Source organism: Danio aesculapii, chromosome 22, assembly GCF_903798145.1.
Source record: "Danio aesculapii chromosome 22, fDanAes4.1, whole genome shotgun sequence".
Classification (NCBI taxonomy): domain Eukaryota; kingdom Metazoa; phylum Chordata; class Actinopteri; order Cypriniformes; family Danionidae; genus Danio; species Danio aesculapii.
Genome location: NC_079456.1, coordinates 9,762,489 through 9,775,318, shown reverse-complemented (window position 1 = coordinate 9,775,318; position 12,830 = coordinate 9,762,489). Strand labels below are relative to the sequence as shown.

The 12,830-nt window shown below is 33.8% G+C and overlaps 1 protein-coding gene across 1 annotated transcript in view; it reads right to left on the bottom strand.

The window, feature by feature from the left end:
• Positions 1–8,341, bottom strand: part of LOC130216650 (NACHT, LRR and PYD domains-containing protein 12-like) — a 30,726-nt gene extending 22,385 nt beyond the window's left edge. The window contains 1 exon segment of the mRNA XM_056448535.1: positions 8,283–8,341. Within this exon segment, the coding sequence (XP_056304510.1) occupies positions 8,283–8,341 (59 nt within the window).
• Between the last annotated feature and the right edge of the window lie 4,489 nt (positions 8,342–12,830).

Below are 12,830 nucleotides of genomic sequence, written 5' to 3'. Positions count from 1 at the left end.
TTTGGGATTCATGTTTTTATTTTAATTTCCCCCATTTATTTATGCTTTTAAATTGCATTATGGGACCTTGAGCTTACTTCCAAAACCTTTTAAACTTGAAAAGTTTGAAAAAGTGACTTTTATTAACATTTGTATTAGTTTAAAGTGATATATTGTCTGGTTTTGGTGTTTTTGTAATACACTGCCAGTCCATTTTTTTGTTATTTTTGTTATTTTACAGACTTATTTCTCTAGATCTTATTTCTTATGCTATTTCAAACAAGTGAAATGTCAATAGAAGTCCCTTTGTTAAACTGTTGACTTTTGATGATGAAAATTCTACTTTACAAAGCAGAGGTCAAGGTCCCATAATTCAATTCACAACCATACATAAACATAAAACTATTAATTAACAGATATTTTATAGTGGAGCTACTTAAGAATTGTGCATTAATGTGGTGACATGACAGCCCACTCTCAGACTATTACTATTTAAACTATTGCATCATTTACCGTAAGCTGCATCAGCTAAAAATAGTAATGCACCAAAGCTGCAAATGTCAATCAATTCATTCTGAAACTGATGATCAGTGACTGCAGGGAAAAAGAAAATCCTTTCTAATCACATCATTTCAATTTCTCCTTTAGTACTCACACGTCACCTTCTTTGCAAAATGATATTTGCTTATTATAATTTGTGGTAAAGCAATCACTTTCACAATGCTTGCTAGCATGTTTTTTTAAACATGACAACAATGTGATTAATAAAAAAAATCCCACAAAACATAATCTCTAATTAGTGTTTAAAATAACCTCCTATCCTTCAATGTACCAGATTAAGCATCATTAAACAACATAATAGTTATATTAATTAGGAATGATTTACCCTACACACTTTCTAGAAGTGTAGTATTAAAAGTGCTGATGGCAGCATTAACAACAGAATGTGTCCTGCTGCAACAACAGAGCACAATAATTAACTGCATTCATGACAATATTGCAAAATGATTCATTCCTTCATCTTTCTTCGGGTCAGCCCCTTGCAGTGGAATGAAGTGCCAACTATTCCGGCAGATGTTTTACCGTTTTACACAGTGGATGTGCTGCAACTCAGTACTGAGAAACACCCACACACTCTCACATTCATAAACTAAGGCCAATTCAGTTAATCCAATTCAACTATACTGCATGTCTTTGGGTTGGGGGGGAAACCAAACAGAAGCACCTAGAGGAAACCCACACCAACACGGGAAGAACTTGCAAACTCCACACAGAATTGCCAACTGACCCAGCCAGTCCTCGAACCAGCGGCCTTCTTACTGTGAGGTGACAGTGCTAACCACTGAGCCACCGTGCCATCTTGAAATGTGTTTTCATTGTTTCACTTTCACTTTTAAGATAAAAGAACTCAAGCACTTCTTGAAAATCTTGAAACCTTTAACAGTGGATTTCACATTTACCAGATCAAATATCTGACTTCTTGCTTAGGAGTCAAGCATCTACTGGGAGGAAAGAAACTGTGAGTAGTTATGTTGGTTTTAATTTAGCGTGACCGAGTGTGAAATCTTTATTTTAGGAAGAAGGCTACTACATGTTAATTACACAAACACATTAATATTATGTTTGTCTTACTACACAATGCTTTCCTGCCTGTCTTTGCTTAATTATACAAAAAAAAGAGCTTAAAATAAATGCAGATTAAATAGTTACCAAAATATTGGTAAAACAACAAAAACTTAAAGGTCACCTATGATGAAAAACGTTTGGAAGCTGTTTGGACAGAACTGTGTGCAGGTATAGTGTGTCCGCAGTCATACTGGAGTGATAGAAACACAATAAATCTCTTTTTTAAATTTCCTGACAATAAAAATAGGATCCAAATTCCTGCAATTTTGAGACCCACTGCAATGTGATGTAGGAGTGCGGTTTTCGCCACCCAGCAAACTGATTAACAGCCACGTATTAGCATGTCTCAATATTAACACGTATAAACATATATACAAGACGGGACTTACGCAAAACAGCTGAGATTAAAAGATCCGTTCAGCTCTCTGTGATCATCTGCACTTCAAGAATGAGTTTAAAACGATTTTAAAACAGTGCATGTTTGTAATATAGTAAAGACAGTAAAATCACTGCAATTCATTTCCACAGCCGCGTGTTCATACAATTATAAAAGAAGGCTCTTCAATCTTGGTTTGTGAATGTTAAATCAGGTTTATTTTGTACATTAACATAACGGATATCCATACAGCAGTGGAGATTAACGTGTATCCGGTCACATTTGCTGTGCAAACACACGTGCAAACTTTGTAACAACATTGTATGTGACTCATCTTTGCAGAAATGCTTGAATTAACTCCAAAACAAGTACACTACTAGGAAAGTTCTGTAGTATTTCTTATAAATGTGAGATCAACTTCAGTCATGTTACTCCCTTGAGAGAGGCAGCAGGAGATGGAGATATGCAGAGTAATAGAGGGAGATCTGACGAGAATGGTGGGCGGGGAGGGGGTTTGGAGGTAGTGGAAACCAGCTCATTTGCATTCAGGCACAGGCAACAAAAACAGCTACAGCGTTTTCAGACCTCCAAACTCCCATATCCAGAAAGGTATAATAATTAATCTGATAAGTGTTTTGAGCTAAAACTTTACAGACACATTCTGGAGACATTAAAGACTTATTTTAAATCTTGAAAAAGGGGTAAAATAGGTGCAGTTTAAATTATAATATTGTCTACACTTTTTTTTTTAGCATTTACACCACTGCCAACTCACATTGCAGCTTGATTTATTTTTAATTCAGAAAAAAACTGAACCTTGAAGTCTGTCTGAGATTGATGCAGATGATTGTAAAAAATTACACAATCTACCCATGATCTGGCCCCGGAAAAGCTGTTGAAGGTGATGGAGATGGTGATGATGATGACATGATCAACAACAAGTCATGACATCATATGTTTTTATGGTAATTTACCTATTTTAGCTTAACCATGTTTCAATTTATACATTTTTAACTAAAGGTTTTAAATTAGTTTAATTAATATTTGTTGAAATTACAAAAATGTCCATAAATTAGCAGTTTTCTGTATTTTGTGATTAATGTTTTATTTTTCCCATTTATTTATGCTTCTGAAAAGCATTATGTGACCTCGATCTTACTTCTAACAACTTTTAACCTAAAAAAGTGACTTTTATTAACATTTTTAATACTTTAAAGTGATATATTGTCTGGTTTGGTGTTGTATATATCCTGTACAAAAAATAAACAATGTAATAAACATTTTCTGTCATTTTACAGACTTATTTCTCTATATATTATTTCTTATAGATTATATGATTTCAAACTACTAAATAAAAGTCACTTTGTTAAACTGCAGAGTTGAATTTTCATCATTCAAAAATCAACAGAGCAGATATAAAGCTCATTCAATTCAGTGCAAATAAACAGAAAACATTTGTGAATCACAACATGCAAAAACTCTTACCTAACCGTTATTTTTTACAGTGTAGCACAGTGGCATGCCTGCCAACTCTCAAACTAGTATTCCTTAAAGAGCCCCTATTATGCATTAAAAAAATGTCATATTTTGGTTTAGGGGGTCTCTAACAACAGACTGATATGTGTGCAAGGTCAAAAAACACTTTCATTGTCTTATAATATGCATCTATTTTGACCTAATTATCCCAGCGACTCGTTCAGCGATTCATTTGTTCCCAAACCCCTCCTTAGCGCAATGCTAATCTGCACTAATTGGACCGATGACCCAGTATTTTATTTGGTTGACTGTGTTCAGCATGAGACAGAGAAATGCCCATTGCGGCTTATCAACATTGTTGTAGTCAGAGCCCAATGCAGGAGGGCATTAAAGCAATGCAGTTAAACACCAGAATATTCCTCTGTTATTAACCATGACACACATTCAGTATTAATCCACAGAGTGGCAAAAGCTGACTATTTTGACGTGTGTAGAAACAGCTGACGGTGGCCATAGCAACGACAAACGGCAGCCGATCGTGAGTTCACACACGCATTTAAATCCGTAAACAAAGCGGCACACATCACGTTTTCAACGTGGTTTTAGACGCGATATGAGAATATAAAGAGCTAACCAGACACAGTACAAGCCTTGTGAACCGGTTACAAGTAACAAAACACAATTAAATACATAATTTGCAAGCTAGAGAAAACAAGGAGGCAACCATTTTAAATCACACTTACTTACACTTGTAAAATGGAGGAAGAAACTGTGTACTGAAAGTTCCCGTCAAGCTCTGACAAAGTCCCATACATCAATAGACTTTCTGATCCTTCCTTCGACAAACAGCAGACAGATCCCCCATTGTAAGCATGTAGATTGCTGAAGCACTCGTCATAAAAATGATGGGAACACAGCACAAGGCTGGGCTATAATGCTGAGGTATTTTTGCAAAAATAAACTTCAACCCTTGACTCTTCACAGTCTCATCTTTGGGTAGAGAAAACAACACTTTCCCTCACACTTCAGCGCACAGCGTCTTCATGACATGATTCAACCTGGATCTGCTACAGTGTTTGTTTTTCTCTCTTTTTTTTCTACAGTGTTTGTGGGCGGGGTTGGAGGTATCAATTTTCCCGGGTGTGCTCGTGCAACAAATGGGCGGGGCTTGAGATCCGTATTGACGTCACGCTGGCACGGCTAAAGATTTGTTATTGCGGCAATTCATTCGAACCTCTATGAATTGACTCTTTTATAGATGAATCAATAGTTTTAAACATGGTGCACTTTCAGATTTAATCCTTAGAAAATTCTAACATTTAAACTTTAGATGTTTTTTTTTTTTAAAGCATTAAAGTCATCTCTCTTAGGTGTAATTTGCTTTCAAAGTATTTTTACAGTTCAGTTTTAGCGATCTTCATGTATACAATTGTGCTCCCTTCACAGCGCATTTTGAAAACATTGATGTCATTTTGAACACAGTTGTGGCTCATGATTCTTTTAATTTATAGTAGGTTATTTATTAAATATCTGTACTGTATATGACATGGGCCTGTTGGTTAGAACATTTCTGCAGTGGTTTGCATGTGTCAAATTGTAAAAGTAGACTTTTCAAAAAATAAACAATAAACAATATTTTTCTTAATAATAATAATAATAATAATAATAATAATAGGCTAATAATAATAATCATCATCGCTAATATCATTAATATTATTATTAAAGTATTACATTTCTTAATAAATAGCCTCACTAATTATTTATATGAGATTAGAATACGTGTTAGCTTTTGTAAGTGATTTCATGTTCATTTAGAATAGAATATGGAATATTCTCAATAATATTTGTAAAGAAAACATGGGCCCTATTTTAATTAATATGGAAAGCGAGTGCATGTTCTTACCAAAGCTAATATCAGATTAAAAAAAAAAAAAGCAATATAATTTGCACAAAGAAATGATGGGGTTCTTCTCTAAAGAAGTTGTTACTCCACTCCGTTTAGAGCATCATTATGGGTGTTTTACGTTATAACTAACGTGGTTCAAACGATGGATCTATGAAAGAGAAACTACAGGTTTTGGGAAACACTCGTCACTACATCAGTCTTTTCCCAAACGATGCATCGTACTATGATAGTTCAGCCTCGAGTTACATCGTTGTTTTGAAAACGCACCCCAGGACTACCCGGTAGAAGAGATATTGTATCTCAATGGGACATTCCTGGTGAAAAAAAATAATAAATAAATAAATAAATAATTAATTTTGTTAAAAAACTAAATTTTGTTAATTAGGAATATTTTAAATTAGAATGAATAAGCGTCTTTGGGCCATTAAAATGGACACTTTTAGTTTTAAAAGTGCAGATAGCTGTATTAACAACAGAATGTATCCTGCTGTGCTTTTGTGAGCAGAGAAAATGATACAATTATTATCACACACATTCACTACGGACATTTTAGCCTACCCAATTTACCTATACCACATGTCATTGGACTTGAGGGGGAAAACTGGTGCACCTAGAGAAAACCCACGCAAACACGGGAAGAACATGCAAACTCCACACAGAAACGCCAACTGACCCAGCAAAGGCTCGAACCAGCGACCCTCTTGCTGTGAGGCGTATGTGCTACCACATCGCCTGCAATAATCAATATATTGACTTATCGCACAACACATGGACATGACCTCAATCATTTATGGTTATGCGATATATGATCGGCCATACATAAAAACCAATTCTAGCAGCGTTTTAGCTAATTGTGCAACATCTCTATTGGAGGTGTCCGTGTGGTTAAATAAACACTACAGTATTTATTTTAAATTACTTACATATATATTTTTATGTGGGTGTCTGACAACTGAAAATAAATCTGTTAGATATCGCAGCCTCTGTTGCTTTTGACCTTGCACTTTTTTTGTTAATATTTATTATTATTTATTTATTTAACATATGCGTTTTCACATTCTGATTTCAGCGCCCAATAATTAAATCGTTAAAATGACTATAATTCAATGAAATATTCTTGAGAATAAAATATGATTCAAAAAATAAGATGACTGAATGAATAAGATATGATTTTTGGAAGAATGTACTTGCATTGTAATGCTGTTAGATTGTCATTCTGGTATTATATAACGAGTGGCATAAGATGGTATTAAAATGACAATAATATTGTTTAATCACAATATATTTTGGTGCAATATATCGTACAACAAAAAATAGATATCGTGGCAGGCCTACTTGATGTGTTTATATCACTATAAAATGACAGTGGACACACTACACCTAAACACAGTTCTGTTCAAACAGCTTCCATAAGTTGATTTTGCATCATATGTGCTTTTTAACTCATGTAGGACACCACTGAAGGCCTTGGTGTGCAATGCACAACCCGCCAGTGAAATATTGTATATATTTATAAATAAAAACATTGAATGAAACTTTACAATGAGTACAATAAAAAGTGGAGCACACAAGTACTGTATATCACTACTTAATTAACATTCATAACAATTGTATTATGTGTGTTTACCGGAAAGACTTACGTTGATTCTATATCAGACCTGTGCATTGCAGGGCCCCGTAAGCATTTGAATTTATATTAACCAATTACTTCAGGTGGGCCAATCAAAGAGAGCCAGGTGTGGCCCTTAGATTATAAAATATCCAGGTCTGATTTATATTACCTGGGGAATCTGCTGCAGGAGCCGCACTGTATGTTTAACTCTGTTTGAATAATAATTTGGATGGCAGATTTCAGTTAGGTAATCAGGTGACCTAAATGCTTTTGATAATTTTAATAACCTATAGGATGTGTTATTTATTTTATATTATTGTTACATGTGACACTGGACAACAGACTTATGTTGCACAGGTATATACAGTTGAAGTCAGAATTATTAGCCCCCCTTTGAATTTTTTTTGCTGTTTTTAAATATTTCCCAAATGATGTTTAACAGAGCAAGGACATTTCCACAGTATGTCTGATAATATTTTTTTCTTCTGGAGAAAGTCTTATTTGTTTTATTTTGGCTAGAATAAAAACAGTTTTAAAAAAATTTCAAAGCAATTTTAAGGTTAAAATAATTAGCCCCTTAAACTATATATTTTTGTCAATTGTCTAAAGAACAAACCATCATTATACAACAACTTTCCTAATTACCCTATCCTGCCTAGTTACCTTAATTAACCTAGGTAAGTCTTTAAATGTCACTTTATGCTGTATAGAAGTGACTCGAAAAATATCGTCAAATATTATTTACTGTCATCATGACAAAGATGAAATAAATCAGTTATTAGAAATGAGTTATTAAAACTATTATGTTTAGAAATGTGTTGAAAAAATGTCTCCGTTAAACAGAAACAGGGAAAAAATAAACCGGGGGGCTAATAATTCTGACTTCAACTGTATATGAAAAAAAAACATTGTATGAGTCAAAATGATCAATTTGAATTTTATGCCAAAAATATTTTGATACAAGTAATTTGGTAATTAAAACATATTTTTATTAGTAATATGCATTGCTAAGAACTTAATTTGGAAAACTTAAATAGTGATTTTCTCAATATTTAGATTTTTCTGAACACCTAGATTTTAGATTTTCAAATAGTTGTATCTCGACAAAATATTGTCCTATATAACAACAAATGGTGGAATAACCTTAATTCAAACCGTACACAAGCCCTGTTTGTCATGTACAGGTCACGTCATTATATTTTTTTTCCAAATAAAAGCTTTTGGGACATCTTAATTTGAACAAACCATTAGATATAAACATATTTAAAGTTTTGTTTTTCTCAGAAAAAAGAAAATGATTCTCTGACCTGTCATCTTCTGAGAGACTCATCTCAGATGAAGAGTCCATTCCACACTCCTCTGACATACTGCAGATCAACACTGGTTTGTGTAAACATTCACCAGTTCAGCTTAAACTGCATATCACAAGGATGAAAGAAAATAATATTTGGTTAGTAACGACAGCAAAACATGTATAAAAACAAATGTCATCTAAAGAGAGACATTTTCACCACGGTTAACACTTTGAGTGGGAAAAGTGTTAAAATGATGTTTGTAACCTATAACCACAGTTCTACTACAAAAACCATGGTTAAACACGTCAAATATATACCATTGAAGTCAGAATTATTAGACCCCCTGTTAATTTTTTCAACACATTTCTAAACATAATAGCTTTAATAACTCATTTCTAATAACTGATTTATTTGATCTTTGCCATGATGACAGTAAATATTTTACTAGATATTTTTCAAGACACTTCTATACAGCTTAAAGTGACATTTAAAGGCTTAACTATAGGTTAATTAGGTTAACTAGGCAGGTTAGGGTAATTGTTATTGTATAAGGATGGTTTGTTCTATAGACTATCGAATACAATATAGCTTAAAGGGCCTAATAATTTTGACCTTAAAATGGTTCATAAAAAATAAAAACTGCTTTTATTCTATAAAACAAATAAGACTTTCAGCAGAAGAAGAAAAAAAATCAGACATACTGTGAAAATTTCCTTGCTTTGTTAAACAACATTTAGGAAATATATATATATATATATATATATATATATATATATATATATATATATATATATATATATATATATATATATATATATATATATATATATATATATATATATATATATATATAAATAAAAGGGTGGGATAAAAGTTCTGACTTCTACTGTAAATGTTAAAAAACAATGGTTACTATTAAATGTAATGTTCGTTAGGGCTGTAATTTCATCGTTACTTCAAAATTGCTGTAATTTTAACAGTTACACCAATAAACATTTGGCTTGAAATAAAAGGGAAAGAAAAGGGGCACAAGAGTCAGAAACATAATGTTTTGCAAAATTTCAGCTAAAAATCCTGCGGCAAAGTTTGATATCTTCCGACTCGTCTTGTTTGTATCAGGCTACGATTTACATAAAGCGTTACACTTCTTTCCCTTCATTATGAAGACCGTTTCGACAAAAATATAAAAAAATATGAAAAAAATTAATTTCTTACCTGTCATTGAGGAAAAAGTTAGTCTATTGTCAATTACATTTTTTGTTTGTTTGTTTATTTCTGTCGGCCTCTTGCTGATATAGAGGGGTATTAAATACACAAACGTCCATGTATTACACTTGACAGATACATAAACATATTGCCCGTTCGACAAATTTCCACTGCTGGCAGAACATCAAAATGGACTTAACTCAAGTCATTGAGTACTTCCAAATAGCTCCGAATTGAGAACTTTTATTAAATCGTAGTGCATTATGGGACGTATGCAAATGTAGGGTATTTCCATTTAAACTTCTCGTTTGTGATGAGATTGTTGCAGAGATTCGGGGAAGTGCATGGAGCTTTCAGTTTCGCTTTTAATAGTTTCTACAGAACGGCTTCGTATTTGCTGAGGAGTTCTGAGATCGGGGTAATATAACACAAGTCTCTCTAACGTCTATGTTTAAGATTAGCCTACATACATTGATTTGTAGTGTAACCAGTAGCATTTAGTGTGCAATAGTTCCTCTATGTATCACAAATGACAGAATACACCGTGGCAGACCAGACCAGATTCGGAGGGCAAAAATGAGGCAAAGGACATTAACAAGAGGACCAGACATTTTACCAGAAAATTTTTGATGAATAAAATCCACAAACACTTTCTCTATAACCCTTCAAGGATGTAAACTTTTTTTATTCATATTTTTTCTAGCCGCATCTATTTATATAACATTTGTTCGCTAATCTTAAGTTTGATATATGTATAATAATGTTGTTTCTGTATTTAAATTCAACTTTTACTTAATGCTGGTATATTTTAAACTTCTGCTAGCTAATTTATTTCTGTTAAGGTTTAAATAGTTTCTTCATATTTGGCTAAATTTTAACCAAAACAAAACAAATAAATCAAAAAATAAAAACGTCATCAAGTTGTATAACACTTCACTGAAATAAAGGTTTTTAAAAAGCAGTAACTAAATGTATATAAACAATACAAACAGTCCATGAGGTAGGATGTAAATAAAAATTCTCTAGGTGCAGAAGCGCAATTATCTGATTCTGATGCAATGTTAACTGATGGTAACTGATGAGGAATACAATCAATGTGTTCATCTGGCAACAGCAATTAACGCTGTCAACCCATGGTTGTAATATAACATCATCCCTGAGCCTTAATTTTCACACAGAGAGAGACTTACGCCTGTTTCACACCGCAAGCGAAAGCAGTGCGTGAGCAGAGCGTGCGCAGCGCATATGGAGAACAGAAGCAGCACGCAGGCGTTTGCCTTTCACACCAGCTGCCTCTGCAGCGCGCAGCTCTTCGGCAGCTGCTGCAGAGATCAATCTATCTCTGTCTATTATATCTAGTTACCTATCTCCCTATATACAAAAACACTTTTAAAAAAACTTTTCATCTGCACCAAGGCTCGCGGCAACCTCCTCCTATGCCGTTTCTTTCTTTAACCTGCAAGTCTTTATTTCACAAATGATATAGATCATACAGTACTGTGTGGTTCTCAAGCTGAGGAGTGTAATTCATGTCTGGTGCACTCAGAAGACAATCGCCTGTGATATCATGACATTTGGTTTTTGATTGTCATGTTGTTGTAGGCCTAGTTATAATAACATTTATACAATATAGTTATAAGGATATTTATCCATGATCAAACAGTGTTACTTTCTCCGCTTCAGTAATGTCCAGCGGCAGAAATACAGCTCGTGCAAAAAATGAGACGGACAAAAGTAATCAATGCATGCCCTTCTTTTACTTATTTTCATGTTGTTCGGTTCACAGTACAAAACAGCTCCCTGGGTGGAATAACTTGAGTGAACATAAAACAAAGCCGAATAAAGCTTTATTCCTCTGCTTCAGCTGCACAGCACACAGCGAGCTCACGTCATCCAGCATGCGTGTCGAACTACACTACCCACAATACACTTCGCTATGGACTACAACTCCCGTAAATAAATATTTCGGGCCTAAATAAATGTTTGTTGCAGTTTTTAATCGTTTAAGTTCATTAGATTGACTATATATAAATCAGTGGATATTATTACCGCAATTATTGGGTAAAATTGCAACTTTTTACTGTCATTCAGTGTGTTTTGGTCATTATCAATGCACTGTCACTTTAATTGAGCGTGAGCAGCGGGGCAAAAATAGACCCAGTGCCGAAACTATCACGGCACTGCTGCTTCAGCGACGCTCACGCCTCGCACTGACGCGCTGCTGCTGCGTGCAGTGTGAAAGCTCTAATCTGTTTACACGGACGCCGAAAAAAAACACGCGCTGCTGACGCTTGCTGTGTGACACAGGCTTTACTGTTGACATTACTGTCATTACCTTGTTCCTGTTTTATATATTACCATTAATCTGTGTTCTTTATCTATTTTTTATTTTATTTCTGTGTTTTCTCTGTATTATATTTTATATTCATATTTGTTTGCACTACTGCCCTTTTTGCACTGCCTTGTTTGTACGCAGCAAGGCTGCACTGCTTTGGCAATATGAATGAAGTTATTTGTCATGCCAATAAAGCAACCTAAAATGTGAAATGTGAAAATGTGAGTGAGTGAGAGAGAGCGAGCGAGAGAGAGAGAGAGTAAGTGAGTTGAGTAAATTGCATATGAACGTCTCTATGTCATGACAAAACATTTTATAAATATCCCTGACTAATTAAGTAAATAGTAAATATTTATAACAATAAAAATAATAGTAAAGGTTTATAACAATAAAAAGGCATAAATTGCAATAATACATAAAAAAAAACCTTTGAAATGTTTTATCTTATTTTAACTACTTTTAAGGGATATTTTTAAAAACAGTTCTTTAAAAGTCAAAATGTCTACTAACATTAAAATGTAGGCAGTCCAAAAGTATGTTTCACAGTTTGGTTTCTGTTGCAATATTTACATTTTGAAGGAACTTCTCTTTTGAGTAAATGTCCATGAGTGAGTCTCGTGTGTCCAGTAAGCCATCTTGTGTTAAAAAAACATCAAGTGTAATAAATACTTTAATTTTCTTCCTATTAGGGCTGGATTTCTTTCTTTAATTTAGCACTGCTCCCATTCTGCAGGCCATTTGTTTAGAATCTAGCTTTGTTTCTGAAGGTGAAATCTTGTTCCTGTTATGGTTGTTTTGGCAAACTTGTCTGATTGTTAATTTCCGAAAAGGCCACCTGAGATCCAAATTCATTTCCAAATGTCCTGAGATCCAGCAGAAATTTTATTCTAAAGGTTTCTCTGTATGCTATGATAAATATGTCAATAATAAAAAATAGGATGCACCAGTTTAAAAGACTTTAACACTTGTAGACAAGATTGGGAGTATGTAAAATACTAAAATTATGTTTAGCTTTTTTA